Source organism: Lemur catta, chromosome 16 (assembly GCF_020740605.2).
Source record: "Lemur catta isolate mLemCat1 chromosome 16, mLemCat1.pri, whole genome shotgun sequence".
NCBI lineage: Eukaryota > Metazoa > Chordata > Mammalia > Primates > Lemuridae > Lemur > Lemur catta.
Window position 1 is genome coordinate 45,932,780 of NC_059143.1, and position 22,334 is coordinate 45,955,113.

A 22,334-nucleotide genomic window follows, 5' to 3' on the forward strand; every position below is an offset into this window, starting at 1 on the left:
AGGACCTTTGGGGAAAGGTGGTGTGCAAACAGCGAAGAAGGCAGAATCAGCAGTAGCAATTAAGCCCACTTTTGGAAATGAAAGAAGAAAAAGGGAAATCCACATGGTTTGGGGGAAAAGGCATATTATATTCCAACCTCAGGTTCTCTTTTGAGCTCTAGATCCTTATGTCCAACTGCTTATAGGGCATTTCCACTTGGATATCATACTGGAAGCTCAAGTTGAAAATGTCCAAAATCAAATTCATCGCATTTATTGCACAAAACAGTGACTGTTCTTATCTTTCCTTTCTCTCTAAAAGAGAGTATCATTCTTTGAGCCAGCTGGGGTGGGACTTGAGTCCTCATCCCTGTACAGTTAAACACAATAGTCCCTTGGTATCCTCAGGGGACTGGTTCCAGGACCTCCCTCAGATAACAAAATTCAGGGAAGTGCAAGTCCCTAATATAAAATGGCGTAGTATTCACATATAACCTCTGCACATCCTCCTGTATACTTTATATATCTCTAGATTACTTATACGATGGCTTATACAATGCAAATGCTATATGGATAGTTGTTACAGTGTATTGTTTAGGGAATAATGACCAAAAAAAGAAAGTCTGAACATGTTCAGTAAAGACTTTGTTCCTCCCACAAATATTTTCCATCCTAGGTTGGTGTAACCCACCAACTGTACAAACCACTCAAGTTAGGACCCAGTGATAAGTTCTCAAACTACCGTCTTATCTCATGAGAGTTCTCTATGCCCCAGTCAAGTCAGACCCTTCACGACTCTCCAAACACACCTCAGACATTCCTGCTGGTTCCTACCACCTGAAATGCCTCCTCCCCACATCTCCTACCTGGTCTCCAAAGATTGTCTCAAAATTACCTCCTGCAAGAAACTGTTCAGATATCCTGCTAGCAGGATCGGTTCTCTCTGTCCACAAAAGATTGCTGAGAATGACAGCGATTTATATACTTGTCTTAGTCCTCTACTGGTTGGGAAGTTCCTTGAAGAAAGTTATCTTACGCATTTTTTACTTAACTAAAACACCTGGCATAGAGCTTTGCACATAGTAGGCCCTCAATAAATGTTTTTCTCAATGGAAAAAGTTAGTGTGTGTGCTTTCCAAAATAACCAGATCCTTACAGTCCTTTCCATTCCCATCACTGCCCTGGTTACTGAGAACTCAGGGTTAAGTTTCATGGATAATTGCTCATTTTTTCAATGAAGACTTCCTCAAATCATTTTCTTCTTACACTGTCACTTTAATGTTTGGTAAGTGGTTCTGTCTCACCATACTTATAATACCTCCAAGCTCCTCTCTGTGTTTTTGGTGTTTAAAAAAATATATATGCTGGCTGGAATCCATAAAGGAAATGGCCAGGAGATAGTGCTAAAATTTGAGAGCCAGAAGTGCCAATGCAGCCATCCTTATGGAGTTGCTTTTTTAAAAAAGAGATAACAAATCAATATTTAAAGCTGATGATATAATTTGTAATTAATTTTCTTCCTATTATAATTGTAAGAAAGATATCTATATGTATATAGATATATCAGATAGACATTGAATTAAGAGGACTAAGTATTTGTCCCGTATTTTCATAGAAAATTCTAATGAAGCTGAAAGGAATATTTGACTGCAGTTCAATTTCAGGGTGAATACACAGATACAACATTCATCATGCCGTAAAGCAGAAGGAATCTTAGTTATCTGCTATGGAGAGCTGGAAAAAGTCAAGAAAAGACAACGTGCAACATTGATCTTTTGTTTGGTGTTCTAAGCATTAGAATTCATAAACTCTCCATACTCCTTTGCAGCTTAACTGTCTTTTCAACAGTTAAAAATAGAGAAATACAGTGATTGGAACTGTCACAAGAAAAGATGTATTAGTCTCAATGGAAAAAATCTCCTTTGAAAAATTAAAGCTTCACTTGGTACGGTGGGCTCTCGGGTTGTTTTCGGGAGACATAAGAAAGAACAGAGCGGAGTCAGTCATAAGCTTCTGACTCATTACGTTGAAGCCCCAGAGAGCTGATTATTAACTAAAATTGGAATATGGTTCTATCCCTGAAATTCGGAAGGCAAAACAACCAGCAGAATGGAAACGCAAATGTCCCCATTGAAAGCCTGTGGCCCCCAGTGCAACGTGTAAGAGAAGGAGCATCCCATAGTTAACCTGCTCGTGGAAGGTGGCGGATCACCCAAGAAGCTCTCAGTATATTGCTACAAATGGCCACACCAGCATAGCATGACAGGGAGATTCCCTTTCTAACATGTTTAAGAGGGTGTTTGGGGAAGTAGTCCTAACTACAAGCTATTTTAGTTTAGTTAGTCAAAATTTATCTAAGGTTCAAGTATAACCCCACTATGATCTTGCAGTATAGGGATCGAAGCAACTAAAAATTTTGCCAGCAGATACTATCTTTTCCCTGCACAAGGTTGAAATTTTTAACCTCCGGAGGGAAAGAACAGTTTCTGCTAACAGAAACGATAGTTGGTGTAAACAGAAGTTTTTTGTTTTTTTGAGACAGAGTCTCGCTCTGTTGCCCAGGCTAGAGTGCAGTGGCATCATCATAGCTCACTGCAACCTCCAACTCCTGACCTCTAGCGATCCTCCTGCCTCGGCCTCCCAGAGTGCTAGGATTACAGGCATGAGCCACCGCGCCCAGCCATGTTAACAGAAGCTTTACTTGCCCGACTACCTGTAGTAAGTCTAGAGTAGGGATTACATTCTCACTTCAGTTAGATCCCATTTCACCCTCTTGCTGGTATCTAGGCATATTGCTATTTTCTTCATGTGAATTGCACCCTTCACGTACTGGAAGATTAACAAGGAGCTACACCTAGGAGGTCTCCCTTTGGTGGAATGACAAGACAGGTAGGGACAATCATGGCAGTGGTGGTACTTATAAGAAACACCAAACAGCTTTGAGGAGATGAGAATAATCATTCAATCCTCATTCTCACCAAAGAATAGGTGGGTTTATCTTTTGTCTGGCAAATAAAGAGCAGAGAAACTGTGTTGGTACTATAGAATTGGGCATATATCAAAACAAGTGGCAACCTACAAAAATATGTTTTAAAATGAAAACAGCTTTGTTGTCATTTTAAAAGTTTTACAATCTCCATTTAAAGAAAGAGGACCATGAGTGCAAGAAGTCAGAAGATAAACACCTGCTCTTCAGGAACATAAATGGTACAGTGGACTGTGAATTTCTGTAAATAGCGTTGTGAAAGAGAGGCATGTTGATAAATAGAATAGTAATATAACCTAAAAACAAAGCAAAACAAAAACTTTTTTTTTCTCCCAAAAGCAGAGCCCCTATTCTGGTTCCAAACCTACTTGTAATTTTCTGCATGCAAGAAAGAGTTATTTAAGAAAGATAGTTCTTCAAATTATCCTGTTCTAATTGGTCTAATCAGAACCTTGCTTGTCCTTTACTTATTTTATTTATTTTTTTATTCTGAGACAGAGTCTCACTCTGTTGCCCGGGCTAGAGTGCCATGGCGTCAGCCTAGCTCACAGCAACCTCAAACTCCTGGGCTGATTGTCCTTTACTTAAAAAGAATTAATGAAATACTTTAGAAACTGTAGACTGGTGTTTATTAAGTCATCTTAATGTGCATAAAGAGTGCTTAGTGGGTTAATGTTTAACAAAGGGAACTCCCCTTCCCTTTCAGTTCTGTTAAGCATATGTCTATGTTATACAGTATTTTTAAAGCTATCTATATTTTGCACCCTATTTAAATTAGGCCTAATGCACACATGAACAGCCATATGGTTAGAAATAACTTTTTTTAGGCAAAGATCAACATGCATGCAAAATAACATATACCCAGGAATTTTCTTTCTCCCTCTAAGGCTAGGAGTCTAGGATGATGCTTATTGGGCTGTGCGGTAACTGTGAGTTTATTAAGATGCCTACAACACAAGCCCGGGAGTTCATCCAGGGCAGGAGCAAAGCTCTCCTTCCCATGCCCCCAACCTCACCCAGGGCCAGACACATGTAAGACTTCCAATCACTTCTAGTCGAATAACTATCTCAGTCCCGGGATGATTTTCATCATTAACCTTGTTTAGACGTCAAGCACTAATGTCTGAACCAAACCAAGAGGAATGAAAGACAAACCTCACAGTGAAGTAAATTCCCTGAGTGCTCTCCTATATGTAGTTGGGGAAAAGGGTGCCCAGACTGAGTTTACTGCTATACCTGAATAAGGTGATATTAGATTACCTTAAAAAGGTTTAACAACCTTTGAACCTCAAAGGCAATATATCTCTGGGGGAAAACAGAAAACTTTCTACTTGTACACTACAAAGACAGTGTTGTTTTCCAGCACAAATGCACTTCTGCTGAGATACTGCTTTGCTAAACTACTGCTAAGACACGATGAGCGAACTTAGAAACAGGTGGGGAGGTGTGTTGGGTGGGAGACACCCATTATTAACATGTGCAGCACCCACACACTTGGTTATGAGTGGGGTTCTCATCCCTGCAAAAAGTGAAATAGGACTGAGAGCAGAGATAAGAAAAAAACTTCAAGAATTTGGCATTATTTCTTTCTTTTTTTTTAAATCTATGGCTTTCCGTTACCTGGTATGCTGTGCGGCCTAATGACACTTAAGCAATCTGAAATGTACCAGTTCAATCAAGGACTGCTAAAAAGAGCAATCAGTTCTCATTAGAAAGCACAACTAAAAGTAATAGGATGCACAAAAGAAAAGCCATGTTTTCAACAGATATTAAATAGCAGCTAAGGCCTTAAAACAGAAAAGAGAACTGAGTGAACTATAAAATTTTACGAAGGTCCAGAAATATAATCACTCAACAGCACATGACTGAAAACTCTAGGAGAAATAATATGTTTTTTTCCTACAAAGTAAATTATTGAAAGGGGTCATGTGATTCTTAGCCAGCAGAGAAAGAGACACTTTCCCAAGGAAAGTTCATCATTAAATATATTATTTAAGACTAGATCATCTTCAGGCTATTTTTAATCTTATCATTTTGTTGCCAAAATTGGCCATAAGCAGCTGATACTTAAGCCACCAGAAAAATGATGCTTTTTCACGTAATTTGTACACTGGCATGAGTTAATCAAATGTTTTGCTGGATGTGGACTGCGTTCAGAAAAGAAAAACTGCTTGCTCACTAATAAAAAGGAAGTTGACCTCTACTGGGTGAGGAGAAGTTCCTATCTTCCTAAAGAACAAAAAATAAATAAATAAATAAAAACAAAACAACAACAACAAAAAACCCATCAGACTACCATCTCATCAACAAGATGAGGCCAATCTCCTCCAATCTCCGGTTGAATCATCTCATTCCTCTAGTAGTCTCCAGCTCACTCTCCCCTAAGACCTGAAGGGGAATGTCATCACAGCTCTCAGTTTGAAGGATGCTACTCGTTTTCACTCACCATCACTTGCCCATATGTCAACCCTTAGCCTGCAAGAGTCCCTTTGTCTCAAAGCAGTGTCAAGGTTACTAAAGTTACTTACAGAAGGGGACAAAATCATAACTTGTAGAGCTATTAAAAGAGCTAACTCTCTTGCCTTTAATTGAAGAAGAAAAGCTATCTCACTTTTTAATAGGACCAGTGATGCTAATACAAACTGTGTAACTACCATGAAAAACATTAAGACTGGGCATATAGTAATTACCTCCTATCTGTCCTTCACTCCAATCTATTTCTTCCCAGGGTCAGATCACTCTAGTGGACATCTGGGAAATATTCAGTATCCCAGGCAATTCCATGGACCTGTGAAAGGCCACTGGAAAGGGACAATGCAGAATCCATCCCATGTTGTGATTCTTTGGTAAAGATGCCCCAGGAATGAAGGATAGTAGTCAGCATCTCTAATGTACACACAAACCACAGATTCTGACTCAATAGCTCTGGGGTGGAACCTGGGGTTGTACATCTCTGAGAAGCTACCAGGAGATGCACATGTTGCTGGTCTGTGAGTCACACTTTGAGCAGCAAAGTCCTCAACATTTTCTACAACTGCTGCTCTCTTGCTGCTCCCTCTGTCCTTTCTCTGGGTGCCACACAATGCCTTATTCAGGCTTAGGAAGAGAGCCACATCCCGCTCTACACTCAATTACTTCTTTAGTCTTTATTTAATCTGTAGGCTCTGGGACAATCCATCAGAGGCCGGTCACTCCAAGGACCTTATTTCTCCAGGTTATGGAACACAGAATGCAAACAGTGTTCCTCAACCTCAGAAGGTTCTGATTTTGCAGGAGCAGCAGCAAAGAAAAAGAAGCGACTTGAAGTCTAAAGCCTGGAGTATCCAGAATGAGCTGATCCACTAAGCTCTGGAACAGTGCAGATTATTCTTCCATGTCAAGAAAATATGCTAGCTCTTTTCTGAAACTTTACCATTAAGACCGTTTTACACTATAAGATGCAACATATTATTAGAGATGCAAACCTGACCAGTACAAATTTGGAGGAAACTGTGTCTGTATGCCAAATACCTAAAATTAAAATTAAGATTAATAATGTGCATGTGAAATGATAGGAAAATCATTCATAACTCTCAAATGCTACCACTTTTATTCCAGTGTCCACATATGATTGTATTTCCTGGTATTTTTTTTCTATCTAAAGGAACCAAAATTCCTTTGTTTTCCTACATAGCCATCAACCTATGTGTTGTTCTGAAAACTATTACTCATTTTACCAACAGCCATGTGTGCTTTTATATGATTTATTTTTACTAGAAAAGGTTTTTTTTCAAAATTTTTTTATCCTGTTCTACAGTATGTCATTGTGGTTTGGCATCATAAAATGTAGCCTCTACATTTATCAACCTCAGATACCTGTTGACCACAAAGATAAGCTCTACTATGAAAACTCTATTTTGAAAGGAGGAAAAAGTGAGCCTTGTACTTAAAAAGAAACCTCAGTTGTACGAGATGTTAACATTCTGCAACTTGACAACAAAGAGCAAGGTTATATCTTAATTTCTATCATAAACATGTCACTGTTTCCCACCTTTTTATTAACTTGCTTGATAGATGGCCATTACCACCTTGGATTTCTTTCAACTAGAAAGAAAATTTTTAAAAATGATTTTTTCCCATAGAAATATGAAATAGTAAAACTATTAAATCAGTTTTACTTTGGTTTTAAAATGATCCTTTTGGAGTCTGGAAGTCCCTATCTCTTTGGTTATGGTGGTTAAAAATCAAACCACCTACTTAACCAAATATTTAACAAAAATATTCTTTCCACCCTTTGGCAAATTCTTCCAGAATTACTAAAGATCTGATAATGTGTGATCTCAACAAACAAACAATTCACAAAGAACATTCAACTTTTAGAGATTTAAATTGGAATATTTTAGTTAATTTTACTTTTAAACACTGAACAGAGGCATAAATATTTTGTCAACTTTGGTCAAATAAGATCGTATGTTCACATCAATCATCTACTTTTCTTGGCCTTTTCTCTTCTTGGCCCCTTAATATTAGCACACTTTGTAAAATGTAATAAAAACATGTAATGTGCTTCTTGACATCTAATCCACTTGCAGTCATTTTTAGGCTTTTTGCTCCTGTTTGGTCCTATAAAATAATAACATTAGTCATTCTCCCAAGACGCTACAAAAGGAAGCACTAAATTGCATCCCTTTTCAAAGATAACTCCTCAGATTAAAACAAAAAGCCTAAAAAGAAACTGCAGAGAAGAATTATTACTTTTTCAGAAATTAATCATTTTAGATGTAATATGTAGGTCTTAATTACAATCTTTGAGTCTTAGGATCGGTACCCCTCCCTCAAGAATCACCAGGAAAGAGAACTGCAGGGTAAAATGATGGAAGCTCTATCTAGCTCAGTACCAGAAAAAAAAAAAAAAATCATCTCACAGATGTTCTTCAAAGCCACAAGTATCAATCACTTCAACTAAAGTCAGGTCATGAGAGAATCCATAGCAAAGAATCAATTCTTCTACACTTTACATGGATACCTTGGATGCATATTATTTTCAGCAGAGACCACAAAATTATATAGATTCTAGGTGATGCAAGGTAAAATACTAAAATTCCAGTAAACTTTTAAATCACACGTGATTAGAACACAAAGTAGGCAGCCAAGGTAAATACTAGCACTGATGAGATAAAGCATCCATAGCCTAATGTTCCAGACACCTCATCATGCCCACTGGGAATATGGCACATGCTGTAGATTCCAGTCCAAGGACCTTGGAATGTCAAGTGACCTCTTTACAAACACAGCTAAGTTTTCCAGGGAAAGGGGTTATACTGGTTTCCCTCTTTTGGAAAATTTTACCAAGTGAGTCAGAAAAAACACATCCTTGGTCCTCTGGTGGAGTCTGTTCTTCTAATTGGAAAATTCTCAAATTTTAATACACAAGGAGCTTGTTCAAGGGGAGATTCTTTAGGACGCAGGTTATCAAGACCCAACCTAGGGGTCTGGTTCGTAAGTAGTCCCTGAAACCTCTGGTTTCAATATGCAACTCAAGTCATGTAACTGTGATGCTGGGGACCCCTGGACCCCGAGTTTGATAAACACCGAAGGGACATCATGTATCACAGAATCCTACTAGATCGTAAACGCTGGATCTCTGAACCTCTACGGCTGGCAAGCAAGTTACACACTTTTGGCTGGAAAGAGTTACCACAGTCGGGTTGGCAAGGAGCGCTGCGTCCAGAGGAAGAGGGAGGGAAACCTGGTTTCATTTCACGGGCTCCACAGCCTGCCCTTGCCCCTGGAGTCCACCCCCACGCCAACCGCCGCATCTCAGACCTGAGACCCCAGCCTAGGCTCACATTCAACCAGACATGCACCTACCCAGCCTCCGTTATCCTGGATCCAGGTGTGCAGGTGCCGGTTCAGGTACTCAGTCATCCACAGGGCGATGTTGTCCACCAGGGGCGACATCTCCCGGTTGACGCTCTCCACACACATGACCCCACCGAACTCAAAGAAGGCCACAATCCTCCCCCAGTTCACCCCATCCCTGAAGAGCTCCTCCACCACCGTGGCAAAGCGTCCCCTCGCGGTGAAGGGCGTCAGGTGCAGCTGGCTGGACATCTCGGCGAAGTCGCGGCGGTAGCGGCGGGAGAAGTCATCGCCCGCCTGGCGGAGGGTCAGGTGGACCACAGGTGGCACCGGGCTGAGCGCAGGCCCCGCGGCGGCAGCGGGGGCGGCCGGGGGCGAGGTCCTGGCGGCCGGGTCCCGAGGCGCAGCGGGAGCCGGGGTGCGCCCGGGCTGGGAAGAGAAGATGCCCGGCGCGGGGGCGGCCCCCGGGGGCGCAGCGCTTGCGTCTCCGGCATCCCACTCGTAGCCCCTCTGCGACAGCTTATAGTGGATGTACTTCATCACTATCTCCCGGTTATCATACCCTGTTCTCCCAGCGTGCGCCATCCTTCCCCCGAGGAAGAGCAGCCGGGTACCAACGGCACCTCTCGCCTCCGCTCCCACCCCACGGCCCCCAAAGAAAGAAGAATAGTTATAATCCAGCTATTTTATTGGATGTGCTTTGCATTCTTGAATGAGGGGGTGTCTTCAGTCACGCGGAACACTTGATTCTGGTGTTTCCCCTTGGCAGGAGATGCAGGAAATTTTTATTCAAATTCCTTTCGGATCTTTATTTCATGAGGCACATTATTATTAAGATTGTTAATATCAGTCTACTTCCTCCGTGATGCTGAAAGGTTAAAAGAAAAAAAAAACTAGTAAGTCAAAATCAGGTGCATTTTCCTTTATACACTGGGTGAAAGCAGGGCGTACACACTACAAGTTACACAGCTAAAATGTATTAAACTGCCTGGTAATTAAATTTACTAGAATGCACTTAAAGTTAAAATCTCAAAGGTTTCCATTGAAAGTTACATTAAACCAACTTCCTGTGCAAAGAACTTACTTGTATTTTTTAAGGACAGCATGATCCTCTGTCAAGTTTCCTTTTTTGTCAAACCAAAAACAAATGCATAAGGCAACGATCCCATCAATCTTCAGAACTCTCCGGTTATAGCTGCTTTGAAACTTCCAAATGAATCAGGAGTAGGGGGGAGTAAAAATTAGGAGGCTTTCCAGATTGATTCCCAGACTTGGGCTTCACAGAAATGTCAGTCCGTAGGAATCCCAACCGGAGATCTCAAGAGCACGAGAGAAGAAGGCAGCGGCGGCGGCAGATGAATTACAATTTTCAGTCCAGTATTTGCAGAAGTCCTGCGATTTTTCCCCTTCTCGGCAATTTACACACGCACAGACACGCGCGGGCGCAGACATGGACCTCCATCCACGGGACCGCTTCACGCCTCCACGAGAGAGACAGGGGAGGGGGGACGACGGACGAGCCAGGGACGGGGGCAGGAATCCTCTTCTGATTAAACTCCGAACGGCAAACGCATTTTCCGAAAAGCTGCTTGATAAATGAAGGCAGGACGCGCCCGGCCCGCCGGTGCCGAGCGCGAGAAGCCCGCGCGCTGTGTGTGGTGCGGCGAGGGGTGGGGAGGAGGAGGCGGTGGGGGAGGGCTTTATTTTTTCCCTCTTTTCCTAAAAAGGATGACTGCTACGAAGTTCTCCCCCCTGGACCCCCTCTTCCGCTGCACCCCACCGGCGCACCCCGCCTCCGGGCTGCGCACCCTTTCTCCTCCCGCTGCTCCCGCGCGGCGGCGGCGGCCGCCTCCCCGAGCTCCCGCCGCGCAGCCCGCTCCGAGCGCTGACGGCCGCCGCGGGGAGGGCCCGGCGCCCAGGCACCTTCGCTGGCGGCGGCGGCGGCTCGGCGGGGACACCGAGAGCGGCGGGCGGGAGCGCGGCGGGCGGGCGGGGAGCGGGAGGGGGCGGGAGGAAGGGGGCGGGCGCGGGGCGGGGGGGCCTGGCCTCTTACTTCATTCTCCGCTCAAACCGACTGGTTTCCTGTACGTACGTCACACCGTTCATTCAAAAAAAGAAGAAAGAAAGAGCCCTCCTCTGAGCCGCCGACCGCCCCCTCCGCCCGGCTCACCGTCCCCGGTTAAAGGCGCCGCGGCCGGCCCGGAGCGGCGCGCCCCGCCGGGGACGCATGGCGCGCAGGGCCCGGGCTGGGGAGGGCGCGCCCGGGCCGGCCACCCGCCCGCCCGCCGGGCCCGGCCGGTGGGTGGCGCGGGCTGCGCAGGCCTCCCGCGCGGCCGCGGCGCGGTGGGTGTGCGAGGGGCCTCCTCGGGCCTGCGGCGCGGGCTTCGGGGGCGCCCGGGAAACCGCTCGCGGCCGCGCCGGGCGGGCGGCGGGGCGCAGCGAGGGCGGCTGCCGGGTGGGTGCGCCAGGAAAACAAGGGCTGGAAAAGCGCCGGGAGTCGCTTCGACCCTTCCTACCCGTGTGTGTGCGCGCGCGAGTAGACACACACACACGCACACCCCGTGTCACCGCTCGGCCGCCGGGACAGGGCCCAGGCCGATGCCGCCCCCCAGCAGTGGGACCTCAGCGCTGCCCTGCCGTGAAGGAAGGCGACTGCACATTCTTCAAGGAGTGTGAGGGACGCCCCAGCGTCGTGTTTACTTTCAAGTTGCATTCCTAGGTGTCCACGCAAGACACGGGCGCGCGCGCGCGCTCCCCGGCCGCTTTCCACCTGAACACCCCAAATGTGGCTAAGGCCAGCCAGAACTCAGCAGGCCAGTGAAGGAGCCGGTGGGGGGCTATGGGGGCTCTAAAATAGTTAAGTCCGTGTTTTGCCTCTGCCCCTAACACTTGGGCACCGGGTTAGGGCTGGGACGCTGAGTTCTATAGGCCACCTTCAGGCCCACGGTCCGGACGCCGGGGTGGGTGGGTGGGATTCTCAAGGTCTCCACCTTTGCCTGGCAGTCAATCCTGCCATAGATGGCCGCACTTTCGCAAATGATACACACAGACTCGTACACGCGCACGAACACACAGGCAGATACAGTTTTAAATTCATCAGCAGGAATAAATCCTGGGAGAAAAGGACAAGAGGACAAACAAGTTGCACGTGTTTAACTATTTTTATCTCTAAGAATCTCTGACAAATAAAGCACCAAGAGAAAAAAAGTTTACTAGAAGCACAGCAGCTTACATACTAGGGCTCAAGAACAAATATAGAGGGACCCCGGACTATTATGGTCATAGAAACATGATCAAGGAGAATTACGTTCTGACACCTTCCTTATTTTGTCTCATTCCTAGTCTAAAAGCATTTATTCCTAAGCAAAATAAAAAGAGAAAATCGAATTATTTTTAGTTGTTATTATTTTTTAAGACATGCTATCTCACTGTGTTGCCCAGGCTGGACTCTAACTCCTGGGCCCGAAAGGATCCTTCTGCCCCAGCCCCTGAATAGCTAGGACCACAGGCACTTTCCACCCACCTGGCTATTTTTATTTCTTCATTTATCATATCCAGTCAGCCAAGGTGCCAACTTCTCATGTAGGAATGGGTGCCTTGGTACAAATTTCTTATCCAGGCATGAGGAAATGAAGGGAGAGTTTTCTTCCTGCCCTCCTGATGGTTGAGACAGAGTTCCCTTTTGTCCACGGGCAGTGGTAAGGAGGTGTTCTTGCCTGGATGGACACAGGGTATAGACTGACCTGGCATATATGTTCTCATAGAAATCCATACTAATTCTACAACATTTTGAATTAGAAACCTTCTCAGAACCTTATCTTAAACCTCCAAAATTACTTAAGAGGAATTGAAAGACCCCATGCCTCTTACACTGAGCACGCAAGTGAGGAAATGAGAGGACAGAGCTGGAAAAGAAATTGTACTTCTCTGCAAAGGAGGCAGCCAGAATATGGATCCCCCCTATTCCCAGAGAAAGAAAAGCTTCCTGGTTTTTCTCTTCCTTTGCTCCCATAGAGCCTCACTTTATGGATTTTCCCAGACTAATTCCTTATGTGACATCTTGGCTATAACCAGACAGTTCCAGGACAGGTCTGTGCTACGGTCATTGACTAGGGTTATATACCCTGGGAATGTCCTGGGTACTCTTTCAGTTGTGAAGAGTGAAACCGTTCTTTGTTTATTAATTCCATTTTAAAGCATAAGGGTAAGCATTCCCAGGAAATGTGAGACATTAACTATTAATATTTGTCTTTGGGTAATGGTGAGGCAGTGGAGGGAACATCAGCCTGAGGCAGGAGTCCTGGATTTGAATCCTAGATCTGTGCCTGAGACCTTCCGACATGCAACCACCTTCCAAATGTGTATACACAGCGGACTTTTCACTTTCCAAGATGTTTCCCACTTCCACGAGCCAATGAATGATCGTTTTGGCAGCTTTGCCTGGTTGGATTCTACAAGCAGGGTGGCACCAGGAAGAGAAAAGATCAGATGCAGAGAATGGAGATTGTATCAAGAGTCCGAAAGGCCTGTTTTCTTTCCGTCTTCATTCTCCAGTCTGCCAAACAAAAAGCTTTTTATCGCCAGTTTCGCCACCTACTGGTTGATGTTAACAGCATTATTCAGAAAGTTCTCTTCATCCATAGTCAGTATGAATGTTCCCTCAGTTTATGAAATTCTATGTAACATTGTTCTAATCTGAGCATACTAATGTTTCAAATAGGTATGTATCAAATCGTTCCAGCTATTAAATTCTTTATTTAAATGAGAGTACAAAGAGATCTTTAACTGAGGAGTTGGTAACTGATAGGTCAGATGAAAGTTAAAAATATAAAACACAACCACAAACCATTTATTTTAGGTTAAAAATATAAACTGTGACTTCAAACGGAAGCAGAAATAAATCCATAAACAAAATGAACTGACTAGAGAGAGTAAAAGCAAGTAGTCCATATAACTGACATAAAAGAAAAACGTGAACTGCTTAAAAAATAACATCTCACAAGGCTTAAATAAGCAATCCAAAATGCTAGTTTCCAATTTCAAGTCCCCTCTACATTGTGGACTCTTGTGCTGAATAGTGCCATGCTCTCTCAAATGGTTTGAATATGATGTAGACAAGCATTATATAAGGCCCAAGCACACTGTTCCCAATTCATTTGTGCTTTGGAACCCATCTTCTGCTGTAAGCGGTCACATCCAAGTTGTTGGCTCTGTGCTCTGAGATCATTCTTGTCTTAATCAGGAAACTCTTTTATCAAATTTAAACCAAAAAGCCTTGGTTTAACTTAGAAACCCACCCAACTAATTTATGGTGGGTCCTAAACTTTAAAAAATATTCAGATTATTTAGGCAACAACCTTTGAAACTGGGCAATGGATCACAAATAAATCATTCTGTTGTGAAAGCTTAACAGTGGGTAAATAACACTTACTTTTGGTTTACAATGGAAAGCATAGGAAACTTACTTGTGATGATTTTTCTTCCTTTCAAATTAGTAACTTGGCGTTTAAAGTGAAATAAACTAAGCGTAGGAACTTGTCTTCTATATTTCAAATGCATGCTGCTCTTGTTGGATTGAAACTGCAGTAATAGAACCAAACAGGGTTTAATACCATAGTTATCATGTGGGATAGGGGAAGAATTAACATTATTATGTGCAATAACTTTTATTCTATTATGCTATTTAGCACATAGCACAATATCTCCCATATATTAATTGCTAATGAACATAATTAGAAAAATCAAGGTTAATATGTTTGTTTCCTAGGGGCTGCCATGACAAAGTACCACAAACTGAGTGGCTTAAAACAAAAGACATTTATTCTCTCACAGTTCTGGAGGCTAGAAATTCAAAATCAAGGTGCTAGCAGGGCCCTGATCCCTCTGAAGCTCTGGGTAGAAGAATCCTTCCTGGTCTCTTCCTAGCTTCCAGGAGTGGCCAGCAATCCTTGATATTCCTTGGCTTGCAGTTGCATCTCTCTAGTCTCTGCCTCTGCCGTGACATGGCATTCTTCCTGTGTGGCTCTATCTTCTCCTATTCTTACAAGGTCACCAGTCATATTGGATTAGGGCCCATCCTAATAACCTCATCTTAACTCAATTACATCTGTACAGACCCTATTTCCAAATAGGGCCACATTCACAGGTACTGGGAGTTAGGACTTCAACATCTATTGGGGTGACACAACTCAATCCATAACAATAGGTATCAAATATGGTATTTTTCAAACTAATGAGGTTTTACCCCAAGGCCTAAGAACTCTGCAACATTAGAACTGAATTCCAGGGGGTACCATGACCTTTCTAAAGCTAAACTCTGGCTATTTCACATTTCTGCTTAAAGTTCTTCAAAGGCTAAAATCTCACCTCTTCGGACGGCATGATCTGGCCCAAGTCTGCCAGCTCAGCCTTCTCTTCCTCTTCTTGCAGCTGTATTAACTTTTTGTGGTTTCTGGAATATGCCAAGATCCCTCACATCTTCTGCCTTTCTGCTGGTCTCCCTGAAATGCACCCAACCTTTTCACCTGGCAAATTCATACTCATTCCTCAAGTGTCAGCTCAAGAACTTCCTCTGTGAAACCATCCCTAACTTTCCTGGGCAGTCTCAGGATTCCACCTGTGCTGGTAGAAGATGTTTAGTACAGAGCCTAGAAGCTTAAAAACCAAAAGCAGGAGTTTGAATCCTGGCTCCATCACTTAGTAGCCGTGACCTTGAACTAGTTATTTAACCCCTCTGCTCCTATTCCCTCATTTATAACATGGAGCTATAAATAGCACTACTCTTAGGGTCAGTGTATGATTTCAATGAGTTAAAACATGTAAAGCACTTCCAACAGTGACCCACCGGCACCTGTCAAGTTTTCAGTGTTAGTTATGATATCTTAATCATAGCTATTCTCGGATCACAGTGTAATTTCTGGCATATGTTTTTCTCATTGGATTATAAACTATTTGAAGGCAGAGACCATATTTTTCCTTGGTGCATTCCCAGCTTAGAACAGCGTTTAGCATTCAGATATTTGGGGCCTAAAATTCAGAGGCTCCAAGCTGAAGAAGCGAAGGGGGAGTGGTTCCTCTTTCTCCAGGAAGACTTTTAAGGACATAGCAGAGCCATCAGAGGGATGAAAGGGGGGTGAGGGAGGGTGAGGAAAGAACTGTTAATTGCCACAAGAGAGGGACAAATTGTTTATATGGAATTGTTATCTCCAGTGCCTGATACAGAGCTCAAAATTGGTGCTCAACAAATACATGTTGAATGAGGAAAAATGGAGGTTATAAAATCAGAAGTGGAACAGAAATCAAAAAATAATTTTCTTTTTAACATCCAAACATAAAAATTATAGGAGTATCACATGCTATTCATTGCTCAAATGTAAAGAAAGGTTAAGTTTGCAAACCAAGATGTCCAAGAAATCTCTTCTCAGTGTGCCAAAATTCTTCTATTTAAAAACTGATAAATAACAGGCACATTCTTTTACATATCAGTCTTGTATCATTTCCTGCCCATCCGGGTCTAGAAGATATTTCATTGTTGGAATATGCAGGTTTAATTTAAAGTATGGTAAATATATTTGTACGGAAAACATAATTACTTAAGAAATTTTACTAAATTCCACATTTCTTAAACTCATATATCCCACATCATAGTTCACATGAACAGAACATATTTGAAACAAGAGCTCAGAATAATAAGTACTCCAAAAATAATAATTCCTATTCCTAAAAAAGGGTAAAAATCAGGCCTGGTGAAATGCTTAGGATGAAAAGTCAGGGTAACATTATAAAAGACATTTATGTTTTGCTTAAATGGTCTCATAAAAATGCAAAATTCCAGAAAAATAAGTTTTCAAATCTGTAAAGCTTGTTCCCCATTTATTTTTTGTTGTGATTCAGAAATACAAGATATGAAAGTTAGGTTACAATTCTGCCACAAAAGCTTCTAAAGTAGCAAACACAAGTTCTAATATGTATCAAAATAGCCATGTACAATTTTATCAATTTAAAAATGTCTTTAAAGTTGTCACATCAAGCAAGTGTAAAATATAACAGCTACTATCTCCTCCTCAAAATACCAAATACACAGTCACTGTACTAAACTACAATCTGAACCAAAAAACTTAAGTCTGGAACATGGAAAGTTATGGTTAGCAGGTACTTTTTAAAGCTGACTTACTTAGAACTAAAGGAAATGAGAAAGATACAAAGCATCTTATGTCAAAAAGTATGAATATTTAAAAGTGGCCTCAAGTGAGTAACACATGTTTAAATTAGAACATGATGTAACAAAATTAAATCTGTTGATATAATTCAGCAAAAAATTATGGTATTGCCTTCTTCTACAAAGAAAAAGACCCACAATTCTTCAAATTGAAGCAACTATTACCAAAATTCTTTCATAATATAAACATTAGAAACAGTCTCCCTAAGTTTCACTGGCAAGAATCAATAATATATGGTTTAACAGATCCAGATAAAGATTTATAATATACAGAAAAGAGTAATTCCCATGATTTTGTTTTTTAAAAAAGAAATGAGGATTGTTTTCTATACATGTTTTAATTATGAAAGATCCTTGAACATATTTTGGAATTGCTATGGCTTAAAAAAAAAAATTTCTAAATAAATATGCTCACAAATACATTATAATAAAATAGTACAACCAAACCAAAGAGCAGGCACTTCTGAACTGAAATTCACACAATAAGCTGTTGTAGGTCACATTTACAGAGCCAACAGAATTATAATTGAACTTCCACTCCCACAGGTAAGATTTACCCACTTGTTATGTCCAGTAGAATGTGCCAAATTTATGTGATCCTTAAAAAAAAAAAATCAATTCCCTAACAATCAGACTCAGGGTTTTGTTTTGTTTTTTTCCCCCTGAGCAAAAAACAAGTTGTAACCAAAAAAGATAAAAAATATAATTTTCCTTGTAAAATTTTCATGTTTTGGACGAAGTCAGACCATTGTGTGATACTGCTTAAATGTCTACAACCCCTTATCCAAAACTTGTAGGCCAGATGTGTTTTAGAATTCATCATCTTTGCATTTTAAAAAGGTAATATGGACATATTTTGAATATTATAAAACTCCAAATGTCTGTAATCACACCCTGATATTTCTTCAGGTAAAATTAACAAACAGTCATGTGAAGTGGCATAAATAAAAAAGTACAATAATCTCACATCAGTTTAAATCAGGTTTTGCTACCAAATGAATTATGGCATCAGATTTAGAAAAAACAAACCAACCAACTTAGATTTCCGAGTTTTTTAGGTAAGGGACTGTGGACCTTTACCATCTCTGATAAAGAAGCTCCTTGCCTAACATCATGAGCTCTACAAATCTGCCCGTGTGCTAGAGTTTAAACTGGGATAGGGGCAGCTCCTCCCATGACAGAACAGGGGCTCTTACATTTGTTTAGGTGGTGGATTACCTGGAGGGGACAGTACTCTCTATAAGGATAATCCAAAAAAATATATACTGAAATAACTATAGTTAAATAGTTAATTTTATTAAATCAGACACCATCCTGGAGTAGATTTTAATACAGATCAGCAGAAGGTGCCAACATTCAAGGAACATTTATGAGAAAAGAATAAAATTGAGAAATGTCCAGACATTCATGTAATAGCTTTCTGCAAATTAGGAAAAGCCATTATCCCGTGTCAGTGGCTGCAGAATGCAACTCAGTATAGTTTGCAAACTTTGGCTATGTAAGACTGAAAGATTCATCAAACCATTTTAGCATCAACCCAGCCCTGTAAACTGTAATGAAGTCATTTCAAGCAATTTATATATTAAGTAATAATTTCTTCTGTATTTATCAGTGTTTAAAATATGCCATTCTCAGATCTTAATAAAAAGATACCATGGATTAAAGCCATTACACAAATTATTATTTAAAAATTAAGTCATCAAGAGCTTCAAAAACTCAAGAGCAAAAAAGATTTGCTATCATTTTTAGGTCTTCAATCTTATTGTTGTAGAGTTTTTTTTTTTGTTTTTTTTTAAACAATAAAAAGTTTCTTCTTCAAAAGCAGAGGTCTTTTCTCACCAAAGTGAACTGGAATGTGCTACTGTATATGCAAGGTGGAGGAGAAACATCAAGACGAAGGTAAGTCAGAGGAGTGTGTACAATGAACAGGATGAAACAAGCAATGTTTGCTAAAACTCGTCATAGGCACTTGCTGTAGAAATCCACTAAGAGAACAACAGATCCTGTAACCCGGAAACAACATTCATGGGGCCAAGAGGATTTCAGGGCTGTATGGTTAGAGTGATGCATGGGCTTCCTGAACACACGGTATGAAGAGAATATTGTTAGGGTCAGTAGGAGAGTCACGGAAAGAACAGATGATCATTTTATTTCAAAAACGAGTATCTTCAAAATCAACCTCATCTTTCTTAATGAGTAAAATTTAAATATATCATCGGCCTTTCCTAAAAGCTACATATCGCTACGAGAAGAATGTCACACTTTTTTTGTTGTTGTTTGTTTTAAGTAATTCACGAATAAATTTAAAAAGTCAAGTCAAAAATTTTAGCTAGTCTTTTTTCTTTCCTTTTTTTTTTTTTGTTTTTTTTTTTTTTTTACAAAAATATTACCGCAGTGTAAGCAAAACTGGAAAGGAAGAGATGGGAAGCACAAGGAGACACTGAACTGGAATAGGTGAACTTCAGGTCATCATGGCTATTGAAGAAATTGTAAACTTTTAAGCTTCTAAGATTTTATTTCTCTTCAGAAAACATTTAAGGAGGCTGTCTTTCCCCATGAGAGAAGAAGGAAAAGTTCCCTACGCAGTCGAATGTAAAGAAGACAAGAAACTACTGCTTTTCCTTCTGGAAAATATCCATCTCCTGACCTTCCACTGCATGGCCCTCTCCCATCCCCCTTGTGGCTTTATGGGATCAAAGAGAGAGAGAAGCCACGAGTTGCCACCAGCAGCACAGGTGTCAGTGACATTCAGACTCACTGGCAATGAGTAAAACTAATCTTGAATAAAATACACCAAGTTAAAAAAAAAAAAAAGGTCCCAGAAACCCATAAACTGCCTTTCATGGAAGGTTAAAAAAGTTCTCAAGACTTCATATAGGGCCATAAAGTACCTTTCTGGACTTGAACTCTATGGGGTGGAAAAAAGAATAATCAGAAAAAAAAATTTAAATTAACATTCTGGAATTCTGTTCTTTACCTTGTTCACATGCTACTAGTTCTCACACCATCACCTCTCCATCTCAGAGCCCAGAAGATCAAATGGTCTCCTATTCCATGTTTGCATAGTATTGATAATATTGTCTGGAGTTGAGCTTCTATCTCCTTGCATGCAGCCAGATTTCTGAAGAGCACCGGTCCAATCTCACATATTCAAAAACAATACATAAGGGTCTGTAGGCCAAAAATTGGGTCCCATTTAGCAGCAAGATGTTCAAATTATTTGGAAACAGTCTTCTTCCAAGGGGTAGGACTTAGGCAGTTTTATCTGTGATTTCAGATTTTTCTTTCTGCATCATGCAGCGGCGAACTATGCTATCGAAACTTCCAAGGTAAAACAAAGCAATGGTGCGGAAAAGGCCCATGGTGACCACCTGCACGATAGAGAAAGACATTTTAGCTCATCCAAGAGTACAATACGATAGTTTATTTCAAGGCATTTAGGTCCCTAATAAATAGTTTCTAAAACATCTTCTAATCTGCTCCAAGGATAAGTATAGTGAAAACTTTGGAAACATCAGTAAGCCCTGAGAACAAAATACGTGTGCCCTGCACCACTGTACAGCACAGGGCCTGCCAGATGGATAGTAAACTCTTTGTCCAATTAGGAAATTCAAACCACAAACAGAACAAAATACATATTCTTAGTAGTCTTAGGGTTATAATAGCTAGGGAGGATCCACTCTAGCATCCCAAACTACAATCAAGGCTTTTCGGTTTAAGATATTATGTTCTGAGCACAAAAGCGAGACCCTATACTAGGTGCAGAAAAGCTGTGGCGAGCAACACACAGTCCCCACCCTCAACCAACTTTTTCTCAGACTGTACAGGCAATCGAGTAAAAAGGCAATTCCGGTTTCAGGGGTAAGGCAGCAATCACCCACATCCATTTACCTTCACTCTTTCCACTAAAAGACTCTCAGTAGAACTCCAAATGGGACTTTAAAAAGGCACAAAACTACAAAGAGAAACATTTTCAAATATGCAAGGTCTCAACAAATTTGCCTCCCAGGCCCCATTTTCAGAAAGCTAGTAGAAGAGGTAAACGACTAAAGTGAAGAGGTCAACACAGAATGCCAATGTCATGTGATAGAGAAGGCAGGGGACCCAATACTAAAGAGAGGCAGAGGCCACTCCCCAGCATGACCGTGACAGCGGAAGCCAGGCATCAGCTCTGGACCGGGCTCCTGGGGGTGGCGCGCCCAGAGAGGGCCCGGAAGCTCCACGCCCTTCCCCACGTGGCCGGCCCATCTCCCCCTTCATCCGGCTGCTCATCCGTATCCTCTATAACGTCCTTTATAACAAATCAGGGAAAGCAATTAAGTGTTTCCCGGAGTTCTGTGAGCCATCCTAGCAAATTAATCAAGTCCAAGGAAGGGACTGTAGAAACCCCAATTTGTAGCTGATCAGACAGAATGATACGTGACACCTATTACTTGTGATTGGTGTCTCAAGTGCAGGGCAGTCTTGTGGGGCTGAGCCCTTAACCTGTGGGTCTGGTGCTATTTCCAGGTAGACAGTGTCAGAACTGAAGTGAATTACAGGACACCCGACTGGTGTTCACTGAAGAATACACCCCCGCAGAACTGACTGACTGGGTGTTGGCGGGGAGAAATCCCCACACACTTCTTGCTGACCAGAGGTCACCGAAGCCTTCTATGTTGATTGTCTAGTGAGAAAACAGAAAAAACACTTTGGTTTCCCCCCTACATATCCTCAGAGCACTGAACTCAGTCCTAGAGTTGTCTGGAAAAGCAACATTTAAAGGTGAGAACTGAAGGAAGATTAGAAGTTGGTAAGCCACAGATCAAGTTCCAGAAAGAACAGGAAGGGTAGGGAAAGAAAGAAAAGAGGCCCAAAAGGTAAGTGGGATAGGAGGTTAGCGGGCTTGTGCCCTGCAATGGGATTTAAGCTTCATCCCAGTGTTGGTACTGGGGAACCACTGAAAGGCTTTCAAGCAAGGTAGATGTGCAGTTTAGAAAAACCAGTGTGGAAAACGTGATGACACACTCCAGCACATCTGGGGGCCTGGGCAGGGGGCTGCAGACCACAGTGATTGGGGGGCTGTGCCCCGTCCCACAGGAGCAGCTGCCACCTGTGCCCACTGGTGACTACCAGGTGAGAATGCAGACCCTGTGCTTCTAGACCTTCTCATTTTCTAAGAAAAGTCTAAAATCTGGACTTTTTATGTAAAATCTAATTTTAAAACTATTTTACTTGAACACACACACTCATGCCAGATGGACCAAACGAAATGCTTCACAGGCCCTTGGGACCCCATTTACAACCTCTGGCTGGCAAAGTGTACAACTC

At 41.9% G+C, this 22,334-nt stretch overlaps 2 protein-coding genes across 4 annotated transcripts in view; both read right to left on the bottom strand.

Moving 5' to 3' along the window:
• The window catches only part of BCL2 (BCL2 apoptosis regulator), a 166,411-nt gene extending 155,669 nt beyond the window's left edge, over positions 1-10,742 (bottom strand). Inside the window, exons 1-2 of the mRNA XM_045527927.1 lie at positions 9,891-10,742; positions 8,816-9,674 (exon numbers count right to left, since the gene is read on the bottom strand). Coding sequence (XP_045383883.1) covers positions 8,816-9,391 — 576 coding nt within the window. The 5' untranslated portion in view covers positions 9,392-9,674; positions 9,891-10,742. The remainder of the gene's footprint in view (positions 1-8,815; positions 9,675-9,890) is intronic.
• Positions 10,743-14,247: 3,505 nt separating this feature from the next.
• KDSR (3-ketodihydrosphingosine reductase) overlaps positions 14,248-22,334 on the bottom strand; it is a 42,774-nt gene continuing 34,687 nt past the window's right edge. For 2 of the 3 annotated variants that reach the window (XM_045527908.1, XM_045527907.1), the window contains exon 10: positions 19,981-20,395. In XM_045527908.1, coding sequence (XP_045383864.1) covers positions 20,276-20,395 — 120 coding nt within the window. In that variant the 3' untranslated portion in view covers positions 19,981-20,275. Of the gene's footprint in view, positions 14,387-19,980; positions 20,396-22,334 lie in introns of those variants that run through there. The other variant, XR_006729302.1, reaches the window with a different exon arrangement.